This window comes from Vicugna pacos, chromosome 22 (genome assembly GCF_048564905.1).
Source record: "Vicugna pacos chromosome 22, VicPac4, whole genome shotgun sequence".
NCBI classification, from domain to species: Eukaryota; Metazoa; Chordata; class Mammalia; order Artiodactyla; family Camelidae; genus Vicugna; species Vicugna pacos.
This window is the reverse complement of record NC_133008.1, coordinates 26674135-26692548: the sequence shown is the minus strand read 5'-3', so window position 1 is coordinate 26692548 and position 18414 is coordinate 26674135. Positions and strand designations below refer to the sequence as shown.

At 49.7% G+C, this 18414-nt stretch overlaps 1 protein-coding gene across 1 annotated transcript; it reads left to right on the top strand.

The window, feature by feature from the left end:
- Window positions 1-5083: 5083 nt before the first annotated feature.
- Window positions 5084-10101, top strand: SPC24 (SPC24 component of NDC80 kinetochore complex). Its single transcript, XM_031689795.2, has 5 exons — window positions 5084-5288; window positions 8481-8625; window positions 8778-8882; window positions 8989-9065; window positions 9880-10101. The coding sequence occupies exons 1-5, from the start codon at window positions 5129-5131 to the stop codon at window positions 9984-9986; spliced, it is 594 nt and encodes a 197-aa protein (XP_031545655.2). The 5' UTR covers window positions 5084-5128; the 3' UTR covers window positions 9987-10101.
- Window positions 10102-18414: the final 8313 nt, after the last annotated feature.

Here is an 18414-nt window from a genome sequence, read left to right as displayed (position 1 = left end):
GTGGACAGCTCAGGAAAATGTGGTCACTGTTTTTTTTTTTTTTAACTCATGACAAGATCATTTATAGTGATTATAAAACGGCAAAATTTTAAACATACAGCAACATTTGGCATGGTGGAGGGTGCCATGGTCCCTCTTGGTAGAAATGCCTGCCATTGTCAATACTTTGGAGTATTTCCTGCCAAACCTTTTTCTAATAGGTTGGGTATTAAACTATTAAATTTTCTAACAGGTTGTTTTGCTGTTGTATTTTTTATTGAGGTATCATAGACATTTTGTGTACAAGTCATGTACAAAAGTATACAGCTCCATGGTTTGTTTGTTTTGAGTTTTTTTGATTTTGTTTTGGAGCGGGGAGGTAATTAGGTTTATTTAGGCTTTTTTAATGGAGGTGCTGGGGATTGAACCCAGGACCCTATGCATGCTAAGCAAGCACTCTACCACTGAGCTACCTCACCCGCCAGCTCCATGGATTTTTGGAAAGTGAACCTTTCCACGTCACCAGCACCAGGACAGGGAGTGGAGCATCCTCAGGCACCCTCCGCCCCACCGAGGCCCCGGGCCACTCTCCCCTCTCCCCTCAAGGGTAGCCGATGATGGATGATTGCTCTCTTGATTATCACTTCCTTGGTTTTTCCTCCAGACTGTTCAACCAGGAGATAATGGGGCATTTTCAGACGGTGTAGGAAGTCCCCAACATTTTATGTGAAGTTGTATATTTCTGAGCAGAAGTTCCACTGATCTTGTCAGTTTTCCAGAAGGGTTTGTAACCCAAGAAAGGGCCTTTTGAAAAATTTTTAAAAAATTGTTTCTCAGGGGAGGGTGTATCTCAGTGGTAGAGCACGTGCTTAGCATTAAAATAAAATCTAATTACCGCCCCCAAAAGAAATTGTTTCTCACAAGCAATTACCCAGGACCGTTTCGTCATCTTTGTGACCTTGTTCAGCTCAGGCTTAAGACCCCATTCGCCACTCCCTTAACTCTGTGTCTCGCTTTGGTTTTTAAAAATATAGCTATGTTTATTTTTGTGGCAAAATATACATAACAAAACATTTACCGTCAAAACTATTTTTTTTATTCTTTCAATGGAGGTACTGGGAAATGAACCCAGGACCTCTTGCATGCTAAGCACGTGCTCTACCACTGAGCTATACCCTCCCCCCAAAACTATTTTTAACTGTGAAGTTCAGTGGCATTAGGTACATTCACATTGTTGTGCAATCATCACCACCATCGACCTCCAGAACTCTTTTCATCTTCCCAAAGTGAAACTCTGTCCTCATTAAACATTAACTCTTCAACACCCCCACCCACCCCCACTGATGGCAGCCACCATTCTACTCTTCATCTCTATGAATTTGACTCCTCTAGGGACCTCTTGTAAGTGGAATCCTGCAGTATTTGTCTTTTTGTGACTGGCTTATTTCACTTAGCATAATATCCTCAAGATCCATCCATGTTGTACAATATGGCAGTATTTCCTAACTTAAAAAAAGACTGAATAGGGGGTGGGGGTATAGCTCAGTGGTAGTGTGTGTGCTTGGCATGCACAGGATCCTGGGTAGCTCCATTAAGGGGGGAAAATAATGATTAATACAATAAAAATATATGAAAAAGGAAAATTTTTTAGAAAAAGATTGAGTAACATTTCACTGTTTGCATTTGTTTATCCATTCATCCATCAATGGACACTTGGTTGCTTCCACCTTTTGGCTGTTGTAAATAATGCTGGGTGTACAAATATCTCTTCAAGTCCCAGCTTTCAATGTTGGGGGTCTATACCTAGAAGTAAAATTGTGGGGTCATACGGCCCTTCTATTTTTAGTATTTTAAGTTACAGCTGTGTTCTTTTCCGTAGCAGCTGTACCAATTTCCATTCCCACCAACCAGTTTCTCCACCTCCTCACCAACAATTGTTATTTTCTGATTAAAAAAAAATTAGTAGCCATCCTAATGGCTGGGAGTGGTTTTTGCTTTGTTTTTTGGAAAAGAGGTAAGTGGCCTTTTGGAAGGGAGCATTTATATATCAGGCTGTGGTTGTGAAATCGGGACGGCCTATAACGGGAACATCCTACCCCAGCTGATAAGAGAGCTATCATTAGCCCATGGCTTAGAAAGGTAAGAACTTGCCAAGGTCACAGGTTAAAAACTGCAGAGCCAGAAACTGAACCTATGGTCTTATCTCCTCATTTTACTCAGCATTGTACGTTAACCCACTGCCTTTAGGCACAGAGACGGTGAGCCTGCTACCAAAGGTCACACAGCCAATGGTGACAGAGCAATCTCAGCATCAGATGCTCAGCCATCAGGAGGGTGAGTGATGATGTAAGTGCTGATTCCGGGGACCCAGCTTCGTACCCAACCACTTTGACATCTGCTAGCCACTCTCAGGCCGGACCAGGGGGCTTCTTAATCTGAAAATCTGAGGATGGCCTTCTGGGGTCCTGAACCCCCAAACTCTACAAATTCCAAAAATGTGTGGATGTTGGGTACGTTTTTCAAGGAAGATTCTCTCCCATTGCTTTCATTAGATCTCAAGGTCGGGGGCAGAGGGTAGAGCTCAGTGGTAGAGCATGAGTTTAGCATGCTTGAGGTCCTGGGTGCAATCCCCAGTACATTCAATTAAAAAAAACAACAGAAAGAAAAGCTTAAAAAAAAAGATTTCAAAGGAATCTGTGACCCAAGGGAGACTAAATATATAAGCCCTAAGGGTGTCCCCAGCTCCGTGACCCCTGTAAAATATTAAAACATGAGCAGCCCCAGGGTCTTGGCAAAAACTAGCTCAGGGCAGTAAGCTCTGGGCCTGGGGTTGGGGAGCTATCAGACTCTGGTGTTCAGTGGAAATCACATTTCCTAACGTCTCTGTTGTAGTTTCTCTCCTCCCTCCTGGGCTGTGCCTTTCCTGTCTCACCAGCTGCTTCTCTTTTCTCCGAAGTCTGCAATTGGGGTGGGGTGGGGGTCTCAGAACCTGGCTCTTGGACCTCTTTCTCTCCATACTCACCCCCAGGGCCATCTGGTGGCTGCACTCTGACAATGTCCGGATTTCTATTTGCAGCCCAGACTCATATAGCCAAGCAACCATCTTCTTGAAAGTCCCATGTGGCCATGCCCCAGGCACTGGGAGTGTCCCCAGACTTTCCATTTCATGTAGCCCCTCACCTGCTCCTGGCCACTGGCTCCTGCCCCTTTTGGCCACTAGCACCACCACCACCCAACAGGGCCAAACACCCAGGAGGCATCGTCCTCTTCCTCATTCTGCACATCCAGTTTTGCTGGCAAATTCTCTTGATTCCAGAAGATGTGGAGCCAATCCACTCTGTAGCTCTTTCCTACTTAAGGCCTTCCAGTGCCTCCCAATGTACCAGAATAAAGCTTCCAGGACCCCAGTGAAACCACTTGCTCAGTCCTCTCTGGCCATGCCAACCTCCTCACTATTCCTTAAAGAAATTAAACTACTCTACCTCAAGGGGCCTTTGCACATGCTCTTTCCTCTGCCTTGTCCTTTGTTTCTCAATACGTCTTCCATCACTCAGATCCCAGTTCATCTGTCCCCTCCTCAGGGAGTCCATCCCTGACCACCTAACCTAAAGTCATCCCTCCCTAACTCTCCTATGACCCTGCTTTATCGTCCACATGACAGGTCTAAAATGATCCCGATCATTTATTTCCTTGTTTATTGGGAGGGCTTGCCACTAGAGCAGTGGCTTTCAATGATTTTTTTTTACATAACCTGTGGCAAGACACAAATTTCACAGGTGATCCAGTGATCCAGGTGTTATGGCCACATAACAAATTACCCCCGAAATTACTGGCTTTAAACAACAGTATTGAGCATGCTCACAAACCTGCAGTTCAACCTGGGCTTGCTGGGAACAGCTCTCTCTCTGCTCCTTTTGATGTAAGCTGGGATGGCTCAAAGGCTGGAGGCTACAATCATCTCAATGCTCACTCACTTGCCTGGTGGTTGATGCTGGCTCTGGCTGGGACCTTATGTGGGAGACTCTTCATGTGGCTTGGGCTTCCTCACAACATGGAAGCTGGGCTCCAAGCACTAGCAACCTAAAATTGAGAGAGTGAACCAGCATCGGGCAAAAATGTATCCTCATTTCTAATCTAGTCACACAGTGTCCCTTCTGCCACATCTGTTTGTGGCACAAAGTTCAGTCCAAGTTCAAGAGAAGAACTGGAGTCTGCCTCTTGACAGGGAGTGGCAAAGTTGGAACTATTTCTGTAGCCATTTTGGGGGAAAATACAATACCACACCCAGTAGACAAAAGTCTTGTTTCCCAAAATAATACCTAGCTTTCTTCACACAATGCACTGATTTTTTCCCCCATTGTATTTTGTAGAAAATGCTGGTCCTGACCGCTGAGCTGATTTCTTCACCCCCTTTGAGGAACAGGTCACAAAAGTGAACATTTTGTCTTTCCTCTACTTTAACTCCGTACACAGGATGTTCGGTGAGAGTTAGACACCTCACCCACTAGCGTTCTAGCGTTTATTTAACGCCTATATAGCACGTACTGAGTATCAGGCACTGCCCTCATTTAACTCTCACGCTACGTCTTAAGTAGACACTCTGATGACCCTTATTTCACTAAGTTGGAAAGAGAAGTACAGAAGGATGAAGCAATTTGCCCGGGGGTAACACTGTCAAATCTGGGATTGGAACCCAATAAATCTGGTGGCAGACTCCATTTAGCTACGCAGCTTCTTAGAGAATTTACTTCTGTATGATGTTTACTCTAAGTATCCCACACACACACCGCAGAACGTCAGCTCCACAATAAGCAGCTCACTGCCTCGCCTCTAGAATCCCGCCCTGCACGCAGCAGGAGGACCCGAGGAGAAACTTGGCAGAAGTTGAAAGCCCTTGCAGCCGTTTTTTCCAGTCTGCGCAGGCGCATCAGGCAGGCTTGCGGGGTGGGGGGCATCCCCTTCCTGCGCAGATTGGGCAGCGCCGATACTGACAGAGGAGCCGGCGCAGGCGCACTGGTTCGACTCGAAATGGCCAACCTCATCCACTGATGACTGACGTGGGGTCAACCCAATAGAAACGGTCCTCTGCGGGAAGGGGGCGGGGCACCGGGGGCAGTTAAATTTGCGCGGGATTGATTCTGGCGTAGTCATGGCGGCCTTCCGCGACATGGAGGAGGTGAGCCAGGGGCTGCTGAGCCTGCTGGGCGCCAACCGCGCCGAGGCGCAGCAACGACGGCTGCTGGGGCGCCACGAGCAGGTGGTGGAGCGGCTGCTGGAGACGCAAGACGGCGCGGACCAGCGGCTGCGAGGTGAAGGCCGGGGTGGGCGCGGCCGGGGCCCGTGTGGTGGGAGGGGCGGCCTGGCAGGCCGCGAAACTGGCCTCTTGTGTGCCCCCATTCCCTATCCTGTTAACTCGTGGGACCGGCGAATGAGCCATTCGTGATGGACTTCAGGACAGCAGTTCACCCTCCTGGGGTTTAGTAGTGAATATAGGATCTCGCAGATCCGGCCCAGTTCTGAGCGCTCTGTGAGCAGGAGCTGGGGGACTTGGCGTTTGAATTGGGATTCATGTGTCCTCAAAGCACGGGATTGGAAACCCAGTACCCCCACTTCCCAGCTGTGAGATTTGAGGTGATTTACTTAACCTCTCAGTGCCTCTGTTTCCCATAAAATTGTAACAATAGTCTGCATCTTCCTGCTGAGGTTGTTCAGATGTTTTATTGAGCACCTGCTGTGTCTAGGCAGTGTCTGCCCCGGGGTGACAGCAGGGAACAAAACAGACAATAATCCCTTGGTGGGAGAAGCTGATATGCTGGTGGGGCAAGGACTGAAGATAAACAAGAGAAATGAATGTCAGAAAGTGGTGGGCTAAGGATTTCAGCTGTTAACTCATGAGCCCTGTGGTCCCAGCCCAGTGGCTTCCTTCTCAAGCCTCAGTTTCCTCATCTGTGAAATGGGGCTGCTGATAGCACCTCTTGATGGATCAAAGTGAGATTTGTGGACGTTGATCCTTGCACAACACTGCCTTTGAAGAAAGGCGGGGCCCTTGTTACAGCTTTTCTCAGCTTAAGGGTTTTTTTTTTTTAAGGCTAGGAACTTGTTTTTATTGTGATAAAATTGACATAATGTAGGATTTACCATTTTCACTCTTTTTAAATGTTCAGTAGCATGAAGTACATTCACAATGTTCTGCAACCATCACCACCATTCTTCTCCAGTATTCCATTGTACGGACTCACCACATTTTGTTTATCCATTCATCCGTCAGTGGACACTTGGGTTGCTTCCACCCCTTGGCTATTGTGAATAATGCTGCTATGAACATGAATGTACAAATATCTCTTTGAGTCCCTGCTGTCAATTCTTTTTTGTATTTTACCAGAAGTGGAAATGCTGGATCAGATGGTAATTTGATATTTAATTTCTTGAGGAACTGTCATTTAGTTTTCCACCGCAGTTTCAGTGCCAGGCAGCTGTAATGCCTTTTTACAGTTATACTTTATGAGTGCCGTTTGGGTTGAGACTTGAATGGCCTAGGAGCTAGCCATTGGATGACTGGGGAGGAGAGTTCCTGGCAGAGGGAACTGCAAAGACAAAGGTCAGGTGAGAAGGAGCCTGGAGACCCAAGAGAAAGTAGTAGAAGCTGGGGTTGGCAACAACCAGACCCTGCCAGACCTGTGAGTCCCCAGAAGTTTGGATGTTAGTCTAAGCATGACGGATGCCCTGGTCTGAGTCTTCTGCTCTTTCCTCCCCCTCCTCCCTCCTTCCCTCTTGTTTCTTTCCTCCTCTCCCCCTCCATTAATTCCCCCTCCATTGATAGTTGGGGAGATCAGCATAGCCCAGCCTGTCTGGATTTCAGCAGAACAGATGGATTCGGGGCAAGGAGACAACAGTCTGTGTTCCTGGGAGCTGGGGCTTGCATCAAAAGGATCGAGTTCAGATCCCGGCTTCGGAGCTAGGTGCTGTAGACAAGTCACTGAACCTCTTTGGGCATCTGCTCGTCGCCTCTCAAAGTGCGTCAGGGGTTAGGGCTCCCGGTCGCTCGTGGCACTTAGCACACACTCCGGTGAAGACGGCTTATAACGAATATCCATGGGGAAGAGCTCACCCCCAGGGAGGGTCCAAGGAGACTCAGTTGCTGTTTGGAGGGTGAGTAGAGAAAGGGCAGAAAGGCTGCGTAAGAAAAGCCAGGCCCTCAGCTCTCCTAACAGGAAATCAGCAGGCACCATCCAACTCAGACAAATCAAGAAATAGCAGCATAAGCAAATTATTTAGAAATATGAAGGTCGGTGCCAGAGAAAACAGTGAAGAGTTGAAAGTGGCTGCTTCAGAGGATGGAGAGACTTAGAGAGGGGTGTGTGCAAGTGTGTGTGTGTGTTTAAATTTTCGTAACCATATACATGTAATACTTTGACTAAAATTTAACTTAAAGTTTATAAACACTTAAACTGCGGCCCTTTGAGAAGCATTTTCATCTGTGCCTTTTCTGAGTTGGCAGGTTTCTCTGACTCTGTGGGCAGGAACACAGCAACCTCCTTCAGGTGTTTTTGATCCTTTTGGATGTTTTATTCAAAATGTATTTATTCTATGTAGGTGCTGGCAATAATGTGGTGAATTTAAGATGCAATCTCTGCTTCGAAGAAGAAAGACAAGGAATAAATAGTTTGGGGTGATAGAGGCTGTCCTGGAAGCACAGTCTCACCCCAGGAAAGAGAGGAGAGTGTCGGGCTTTACCCAGGAGGCCTTGAAGGCCGGGAATGGGTGTACCCCATGAGCAGGGACACAGGGGCATCCTTGGAGGACAAGCAGACAGAGGCCCAGGATTGAAAAATGTGGCATGTTTGCAGAATGATGAAGCATTTTTGCAGCCAGAGTGGAGGGAAAAGCACCTGGTGGGGCGAAAAGCTGGGAGAAGGGAGGTTGGCAGGGATGGTGAAGGTGCCCAAAGAGACCTGGACCTTATCCTGGAGGCACTGGGGAGCTTTGGGAGGTCTCTGAGCAGGGGAGTAATTCAACATTTGGCTCTAATGCAGCAGCTCTGAAGACAGATAGCAGAAAGGACTGGCAACTGTAGAGACCATGGAGGGGCACGACAGGGAGGCAGCTGGGTGGTCCTGGAGGGATAAAGGACCTGCACAAGGCAGGAGGGACCCACCAGGCAGGATGGTTAACTGGATGTGGATAGTGAGCCCCGGGCTGGTTGCTCAGGCAACAGAGTCGAGCGTGGCATCATAAATTAAGACGTATGCAAAGAAGGACCAGACTTTATTATTTTGGGTGGATTCAAGTGTGATTTGGTGAAATAGGAAGCACTTACACCAGGTCCAGGGGGGTGCCTTTGGTGGGCATTTGGAAATAGGGTGATGGGTTCGGGAGCTACAGATAGAAGTGAGAACATGGCCATAGATGGGCGATGAGGCCACAGGCAGATGAACCGCCTCTGTCCGAGGCTCTCCTTAGGAGCCCGAGTTGAGGGGCACAGACTTCTCCCCATCCTGCAGAGATCCTTGCTGCGGAGAAAGAGGTGGCCCAGAGCCTTCTTGACGCAAAGGAGCAGGCGCACCAGGGTGGCACCGAGCTGCAGCAGCTTGAAGCTGAGCTTCAGAGGGCCAGCGAGGAGGACACCCGTTTGAAGGCCAGCCTCCTATATCCTTTCCTGCATTTGCGGAACCACCGGGCCCCAGCCTTGCCTGGGAGGTGCTTGGAGCCAGCGGCCCCGGCCCCGAGGTGGTTGGTGTTAGCATGTGGGCAGCCCAGCCCTCCTTCCAAAGCAAGGGGTCCTTAACTGCCTGCCTTACTCAGCTCAGCAGAGAGTTGGAGGAGCTCAAGGAGATCGAGGCCGATCTTGAAAGACAGGAGAGGGAGGTTGATGAAGACACTACAGTCACCATCCCTTCAGCCGTGTAGGTCCACCGACGCGGTGTGAGTGTGTGTGTGTACAGCCTGCAGCTCTTTGCTGGAGTTGGTGCTGGAGTAACTTCCTTTTCTCTCTCTTGTCTTCTTGCATAGGTATGTGGCTCAACTTTATCGCCGAATTAGTAAAATCGAGTGGGATTATGAGTGTGAGCCGGGGATGATCAAAGGCAGTATCCTTTGTGGAGAAAGTGGAACCCTGTGCACTGTTGGTGGGAATGTTAAATGGTACAGACGCTATGGCAGGTCCTGAAAAATTAGACAGAATTACCTTATGACCCAGCAGTTCACTTCTGGTAGACACATGAAAGAATTGAAAGCAGGAACTTGAACAGATGGTCATACACCCATGTTCACCCACGTTTGGCACCATTCACAGTTGCCAAAAGGTGGACGTAGCCCCAGTGTCCATCAGCAAATGACCAGATAAACAGAATGTGGTCCATCCATATAATGGAATATTATTCACTCTTAAAAAGGAAAGAAATCTGGCCCATACTCTCTTACATGGGTGAACCCGGAACATAATATGCTGAGTGAAATAAGCCAGACCGAAGAAGTCAGTACTGTGTGATTCCACCTACATGAGGTCCGTAGGGGAGTCAGATTCCTGGAGACAAAGTAGGACTGTGGTTATCAGGGTCTGGGGGAGGCAGAGGGGGAGGCAGTGTTTAATGGGGACAGAGTTTCTGTTTCACAAGATGAAAAGAGTCCTGGAGGTGGATGGTGGTGATGGTTGCGCAGCAATGTGAATGTGCTTAATGCCACTGAAATGGACACTAAAATGTTTAAGATGTTAACTATATAGTGTTATATGTATTTTACCACAGTTTTTCTTAAAGGGCAGTGCGTGATCAGAATTTTACTTTTTGTTCATGAAAATGTGTTTCAGTCTCTAAATAGCTTCATAGTAAAAATGTAAAGCCAGTACCCTTTTGTCGAGGGGGAGGGCTGTGTGTGCCAGGTTTCCTTACATCATGCCCTAAGTACATCACGGCCCCAGCGTCGCCCAGCCCATCCACCTGGACAGCACCCAGCTGTCCAAGAAATTCATCAGCGACTATCTCTGGAGCTTGGTGGACACGGAGTGGTAGAGAGAAGCCTCTTGGACTGTGTCTTATAATCCCACACAGTGAGAGTCAGCCGTGGTGGGTGGTCAGTGCCTCAGTGGTGAGATCAGCTTAAAATTAAATGTTTACACATAAATGACTTTTTTTTTTTTTTTTTTACTGGACTTCCCTTTCCCCCATCTTGATTTTTGGCCTCAGATGCTAGACTGGCCTTGGCTAGGTAATCAGAGACTGACTGAACCATATAAGGCCTGTGACTTCACATCTTGACCACACGTGCAAATGGCACTGCAGTATCCGATGACAAATTCCAGGTCTTTGTCATCTGTTATTCAAGTTTGGTTCTTATTCATTCCGAGTTCCCACTCTGAGTGCCAATGTGTGCCCAGAACTGTGCTGGGTACCCAAGACAAGATGAAGGTGACAGATCCCTTCAGCCAGGGGAGGAGTCAAAAGTGATCAGATGCCACCCTTGAGCTAGAGAGAGTCCACAGTGCTGTGGGGCCCTGGCTGGGGAGGGGGTCTGCTTCCCAGAGGATGGGGGCAGTGTTTGTGCTGAAACTTGAAGGGATGAGTCAATCGTGAAGAGATTACATTATGGGATGTACATGGACCCATCCCTGCTCCAGGATGGGCTGTGTGTCAGAGACCACTGGTTGCCTCCCTAGTAGCCATTCTCCCCTGCACCCTTAGTAAGGGAATCCTTTTAGCTGCCAGGTCAAAACACAACATTTCCCAGCCTCCCTTGCAGCTAAGTTTCGGACAGTGAAGTATAAAAGGAAGTGTTGTGTGAGACTTGTAGGAAGATCCTTAAAAGGCAAGGGCATGTACCCTTTCCCCTCCCCTCTGTCTTCTGGAATTTGAATGTGGTGGCTGGAGCCCTGGCAGCTATGTTGCCACGCTTGAAGGCTGCAATCCTCTAGGTATGATAGGAGCTTGATTCCCTGATGATGGAGCCAGGTAACTATCCTGGACTTTGGGGGTGAGGGATTGTTACTTTGGTTTTTCTATCACAAACAGCTAAAGTAAATCCTAACTGATTCAGCATGCAGCCCAGGCCTGAGCTAGCCAATCAGTGTGCTCACCTAACCCCCATCCTCAGTGACTGAGGTACTACTAAGAGTGGGGAGCTTGTCTGCCAGCCTGCCTGGGGGTAGAGAGTGAGAAGGGTCGCTTTGATATCAGGTACCTCCTGGATACAGCTTTGCCTGAAGCCAGTAGATTTGTTAGTTACATGAACCTCTGGGTTTTGTGCACCCCTGTATGACTTAATTGTTTACAATACGTACAATGAGTATTTCTTAATCAGAGAGGAACACTCTAGGCAGAGGTAACATTAAGTTCTAGCAGCACCTGAGTACATTAAGTGGGCACTAAAAACAGTCCCTTCCGGTGACCCTCGGAGGACTAGGTCAAGGAGTCCTACCTGTCGGGCTCCAGGAAATAGACCCAAAAAAGGGGGTTGTTGGTTTCCCTGAAATGTAAGAAACCCCAGGCCACTCAGCTCACAGAGAAAGATTCCCAGAAGAACTTCAGAGGCCCTGCCTTCGTGCCGAGGGCCTGGCTTTAGATACTCAAGGAAATGTTCACATAAGCCCTCCTGGGCTGTTTTCACTTTCAAAGTTGGCGGAGTTTTTTATGATGTAAAAAAGAAGCAGAGCCCTTCATTTGTACCCTTGGCCTCCGAAGGGCGAAAGACTGGACCTGGACCAGGGTTTTCCTGCCTCAGCCTGGGACCAGGTCACTCTCTCCGGAGGGGGCTGTCCTGGACATGGTGGGACAGGTGGCATCACCCCTGCCTCCGCCCTCCAGATGTCAGGAGCTCACCCCTGTTGTGACAGCCCTGGGGGACCACTCAGGACTTGCAGCCTCAGCCAGGAACCAGTCTTCAGCCAAGGCCAGGGAAGGAGCCGCTGTCACCCTGGTGGCTGTTCCTGCTGACACAGCTGGACTGCACCTGTTCCCCTGCATGAGTGAAGGTGCCAGGAGGCCTCCCGCCCTGAGTAGATCCAGCCCAGCCACGGGTCCTGGGGGACTGGGAGTGGAGAGACTTGTTTCCCTGTAGTTAAACAGACTTACGGGCACAGGGTCCTGGGAGAGAATGCAGGTGCTGGGGGGCAGGCGCACTTATCTGTGCCCTGGGCCGGCTTCCCAACCCAAGCAGGCACCCCACTTTGTTCTGGGAGGGGCCCAAGAGGCGTTGCCTGCCTAGAGCTGTTTCCCCAAGAAGAGGAAGGTCACTTGAGGGAGGCTGCATGAACCCAGGCTCCTGTGTCCCTGTCTCCCCAAGCAGCCCCCATGACAGGCCCAGGGAGTGAGCAAGTGGGTGAGGAACGCAGCCCCGTGGGGCCTCGGCAGGCAGGCTCAGGGAGGTGCCTGAGCTCACAGGGGCCGGGAGAGGCCCTGGCCCTCCGCATGCCTGGGCCCTGACTCACTGCCTGGTGCTGGCCGGACGCCCGGACAGCCTCGGTCCACGGCCTCCAGCCCACACCCTGCCTTCCCCCTGCCCGTTCTCCCTCTGAGAGCCGGCACATTGGCAGCCACCAGCTCTTTCCCGAATTTTGGAGGCCAGCCAGAGACACACTGAGCCCCTGGCCAAGCCCCATGGAGGTGGGAGCAGGATGAGTCCCCAGACCAGGGAGTGGGGAACTGGAGCCGTGTGCCCGCAGAACTGACTTGACGCCACACCCCACCTCGTTCCTCCTCCTCCACCTCCTCAGGCCAGCGCCATCCCAAGTTGGTCAGTAGTATCCATTTTACAGGTGGGGAAACTGAGGCACAGCATGGTCACAGGATAGTGACACCCTGGGAAGCTGAACCTGGCAGTGGGGCCCCAGGGTCTCTGGAGGAACATTGTGGCTTTTCAGATGAGAAATGGCCTAAGTGCCTGCCCCTCATCCAAGGTCACCCAGCTAGAAAGTGGAGCCCTATGGGGCAGTGGAGCAGGTTGAGGTCTAGACGCTTAAAGTCACTACTGATCAGTGATTGTGGGTCAGATATCCACATACCCACCCAACCTGGCTTATAATTGGTGTTCCTGGGGGATATTGCCAAGGGTATGTGGGGTCGAGAAGCTGGACCCCCATAAAGCTTGGTGGGCCAAGGCTGGGAGGACTGGCCCCAGGGCATTGACACTATGGTATTTGGTTCACCCTCAGGGAGGCCCCAGGACCTCCTGGTGGCCTCCCCAACTGAGTCAAAAGTGTACCCTGGGCTTCTGTGAACTGCCAGGCCCCCTTCCAGGAAGCCACACTCCAGTGGAGGTCTTGAGCAGGTGCTGTGCTGGCTCCGTGTGTCCTTACAGGTGACGAAACTGAGCCACAGAGACAGCAAGCTATTTGTGGAAGTTTTCGCAGCTAATGAAGATTCACAGCTTGTGCTCTTAACCCCGACCTACGATTGAGTTCATCTCAGTTAGTGTATAGCTGTCACTGTTTCAGGGGAGGAGGAGTCATTTGAGCCCAGACAGACCTGAGCTCCTAGGGAACAAAAGTGTGGAGACAGTGATCCATGCAGAAGGAACAGCAAGTGCAAAGGCGGGTGTTCAGGGACAGCAAAGAGGCCAGGGTTGAGGGAACCATGCAGCCATGGGGCTGGATCACGCCAGGCCTGCAGTCCACAAGTGAGGCACAGGGAGGATTTTCAGATTCCAGGAGGGGCCCAGAGTTGGGGCTTGGGAAAGAGGAGCCTGATGTTGGTCTCTTGACACAGGTCATGGTGCAGAAGGCCAGCCGATTAGGGGGCTGGTCTCATTGTCAACCCCCAAGCTCCCTGCCTCCATCCCTGGCGCAAGTGTGGGAGCGGAGGCAGGGGTAAGCAGAGCAGCTGTGCTGGGGAGGGTGGAGCCCCTCCACTGAGGGCAGAAATCAGTGCTGAAACCTGAGCTGCCTGGAGGGGAGGCTGGACTGGACCCAGGAGTCCTGGGGGCTGTTCCCTGACCGGCCTCCACTCCCCCCCAATTCACGGCCCTGCTCAGTGGGGTGGGTGACGTGACCAGTGCGCATACTCACAACACTTAGCCGGCTCTCTCCTCCCTTCATCATTGAGGGAAGTCACTTCCTGGGGGAGCAGGAGGGCACTGACCCCCACTGTGGGGGAGGGACCAGCATTGGGAACACCCCTCCCCCCTCCTTCCTTCCCTCCCTGGGACCTGGGCTCAGCCCCTCAGGCTCCAGCCTGACTCACCACAGGCAGCTGTGGTTTCGGATGCCGGGGTGGGGGCCGGAGCGGGAGGCAGCAGAGGACACGAGTTAGGGCGTCAGGCTTGGGGGAGCAGCTTCCTCCCACCACCCAGCCGGTCCAGGCCAGAGCTGTCCAGCCCGCGGAGAGGGGGCTCTCAGGGCTGCCTGCCCTCGCCTTGTCCTTGGGGATGGCAGCCCCCAAACTCCAATCTGCCCCCCATCCCTCTGGGAGTGCCGAGCCCACAGACTAGCTCCAAGTGGCCGGCCAGCTGCCTGGTGCATCTTACCCAGGTGACATCCACACCCTTCCCTAGGGGACCCCGTGTGAGTCCAGAGACGTCACACCCCCTCCACCCCTCGGGCTGCTGGTGGAGAAACGCAAAGGGAGGGCGTCAGGGTCTCATCAGGAGCCGAAGGAGCTGAGCCAGTGACCCCAGTCTCCCCTTGCCCATCTGTGAAATGGCTCTGGGCCTGCCCCCTCCTTAGGTGGCCACCTCGAGGACCAGAAGAGTTAATCCCCAAGTAGCATTTGCTCTTATTTGTCCCAAAGCTCTCATCCCGCGTGTCTGTGTCATACTCAGTGCCGACGTGGGGGCGCCTGAGGAAGAATTTCAAGAACTACTTACTCCCTTCACAGAAAACTGCCCAGGCCAGAGACCAGAAATTTCCATCACCTCCAGCCTCTCCCAGGCACTCCCTCAGCCCAGGGACCACCCCCAGTCCTGCCCACCCTCCCCTGGGCGCCCTCAGCCACCTCCAGGCCCCTCCCGTGTGCCCGGCCATTCAGGCTCATTTGTCCCGTTAGCCACACGGCTGAGCATGGAGTCAGTCAATCAACCAATTATCGAGCCAGCCCCGGCCACTTCCTGTGCGGTCTGCTCAGCTTTCGCCCCCAGAGGCGTTTTGGAACCTTCCCAAGACAAAAGGCGGAAGGAAGGAAGGAAGTGCCACCCTGTGGACACAGGGAAGATAACAGTGACCACAGCGCCCAACGCCCACGGAGCCCACAGTGTTGGGGGGATCAGCTTTGGCCTCATTTTCTGTTGGGGAAACTGAGGCTCTGATGGGCCCAAGGTCACTCAACTCAGCACAGGCAGCCTGAACCAGCGGGTGTTCTTTCCCACCTGCTGCCCTGACACTCCGGGTCCCCTGCTCCTGGATACCCCCTGCCCTCCCTCAGTCCAGCCTGTAAGGCAGGGACCCCGTTTCCCAGGTCCTGCTGAGTTCAGCCTATGGGGGGCGCTGGCGGGAGGGGGGCCTGGAAGACGGGGGAAGCCGGAGTTTTTCTCTTCGCTCTCTGCTCTTGACGGGTCTCCTCCCAGGCTCCCACAGCTCCCAGGCTCCAGTAAAGCCACCCCTTCCTCTGCTGTTCTTCTGGATACTTCATAGTCCCTCACTTGGCCTTTTTTAAAAAATTATTATTATTTAGCATTATTTTCTATTATGGTCAATAAACTTTACCATCTTAACCGTGTTTCAGTGTGCAGTCAGGTGGCATTAAACACATTCATATTGTTGTGCGGCCATCACCCCCATCTATCCAGCTCTTTGGTCTTGCAGAACTGCAAGTCTGGGCTCAGCACCAACTCCCCCTCCCCCTCCCCCTCCCCCAGCCCCTGGCACCCACCGTCCTACTTTCCATCTCTAGGAATTTGATGGTACTCGGGACCTCCTATAAGTGGAATCATACAGTATTCATCTTTTTGTAACTGGCTGGTTTCACTTAGCACAATGTCATTGATATCCATCCATGTCATAGCATGTGTCAGGATTTCCTTCCTTTTATTGGCTGAATAATATTCCGTGTGTGTGTGTGTGTGTGTGTGTACACACACACTTTGTTTATAGATTTACCTGCTGACGGACAAGGGTTGTTTCCTCCTTTTGGCTATTATGAATAATACTGCTATGAACACGGGGGTGCAAATATCTGTAGTCCCTGATTTCAGTTCTTCTGTGCGTATATACCCAAAAGTGGACTTGCTGGATCCCATGGTAGTTCTATTTTTAATTTTAAAAATGTCTTGAGGTACTGTTTTTAATTTTTTGCGGAACCGCCATACTGTTTTCCACAGTGCCTGCATCATTCCAAGTTGCCAGTTTCTCATCCTCGCCTACACTTATCTTCTGTTTTTTGTTTTTCATTACAGCCATCCTAATGGGTGTAAGGTAGCATCTCGTTATGGTTTGCCACATTTGGTCTTTTATGCTTAGGTCCCTGTATTAAGTTTTTTTTTTCTTTTTCTTTTATTTTTTTGAGAGAGAAAACCATTTAAAATTTACATGTATGTACTGTTCATTGTTTCTAAGAACAGTTTAGAGATTTAACTTTTTAAACTTAAATAGTTACCAAAGAAATAAAGCCAACCACAAAATAAGAATCAACAGAATGCAGTAATCCAATCATAAAGGACAGTCAAATGTGCTTACACATATTCAAGAAATCAGCCATGTAAAATGACTGTAACTCAATAAAAAATGTTAAAAAAAAAGAAATCAGCCATCTAAGTTATAAATAATAAGTAGTTCATTTGTGTCTTTTTTAGATTTCACATGTAAGCAATATCAAATGGTATTTTTCTTTCTCTTTCTGGCTTATTTTACTTAGAATGACAATCTCCAGGTCCATCCATGTTGCTGCAAATGGCATTATTTGATTCTTTCTTTTTTATGATTGAGTAGTAGTCGTGTGTGTGTGTGTGTTTTCTTTATCCAGTCATCTGTTGATGGACATTTGGGTTGTTTCAATGTCTTGGCTGTTGTAAATAGTGCTGCTATGAATATTGGGGTGCATGTGTCCTTTTGAATTGTATTTTTCTTCAGACATACGCCCAGGAGTGAGATTGCTGGACCAAATGGTAAATCTATTTTTAGTTTTCTAAGGAATCTCCATACTATCCTCCATAGTGGCTGCACCAATTTACATTCCCACCAACAGTGTAGGGAGGGTTCCTTTTTTCCACACCCTCTCCTGCATGTGTCATCTGTGGACTTTTTAATGGTGGCCATTCTGGCTGGTGTGAGGAGATGTCTCATTGTGGTTTTGATTTGTATTTCTCTAACAATTAGTGATGCTGAGGATCTTTTCACGTACTTGTTGGCCATCTGTTTGCCTTCTTTGGGGAAATATCTGTTTAGGTCTTCTGCCTGTTTTTTTATTGGACTGCTTGTTTTTTTGCTATTAAGATGCGTGAGCTGTTTGTATATTTTGGAAATTAATCCCTTGTTGGTTGCATCATTTGCAAATACTTTCTCCCATTCTGTAAGTTGTCTTTTCATTTTGTTGATGGTATCCTTAGCTCTGCAAAAGCTTTTAATTAGATCCCATTTGTTTATTTTTGCTTTTATTTCCATTACTTCAGGAGCTGGTTGAAAAACTATATTGCTGTGATTTATGTCCAAGGGTGTTCTGCCTGTGTTTTCCTCTATGTTTGTTTCTATCCAGTGACCTGCTGTGTTCCTGACTGCACCCCAGCTGACATGCCAGTACGATTTGTGGTTCGACTGCCAAGCCCTAAGCTAGGGGTCTGAAATGCCCTCAAGGCCCAGGCTCAGGCAAAGCTGGGGTGCACAAGAGAAAGGGGGTGCAGGTGGACTACAGCCCACGTACTTGGCCAAATGTTACCACAATGAAGCCAAATTCGGCCAAACTTAAGATTGTTTGGCTTTGTGTTGTGAAATCTATTTTCTATATCTTAGCAGTGAATTTAATAGTTTCAGTTCAGTCCTTTGTCTTGTTGCTTAAGAGGTCCTCATGCCAACCGCTGCAGGGGCTCCGAAGGGCAGGGTCCTTCAGAAACATCACTTTGTGTTGATGGAGCCCAGTGAGGGGATCTCGGCCCGTCACTCTTTCCTCCCAGATCCTCACACGGCCAGTTCTTACTCTCCTGGGCTCAGCTCAGATGTCACCTCCTTGGCAATCCTTCCCTGATACTCCCCAGAAATAAAAGAGCCCCCTGCCAATCACTTCTCTGTCCCATCATCCTGTTTAATATTCTTCTAAAAAATTCTTTTGGGATATTCATTTTCCCTTCTAAAGTGTCCCCCCTTGAGGAAGGGGACTTTTATTCACTGCAGGATCCCACACACCTGGAACAGGACCTGGCGCACAACAGGCGCCCAATAAATGCTTGCTGAATGAATGAACAAGCAGGAAATTTAGCAAAACCCCGGCTCAGGGCTCTGGGGAAATGTTCTCTTTCCAGATCCGTCTCCCAGGGAGTCTGGTCCACCAATAATGGAGGAAACCAGAAGAAAGCGGTTCAGTTTAG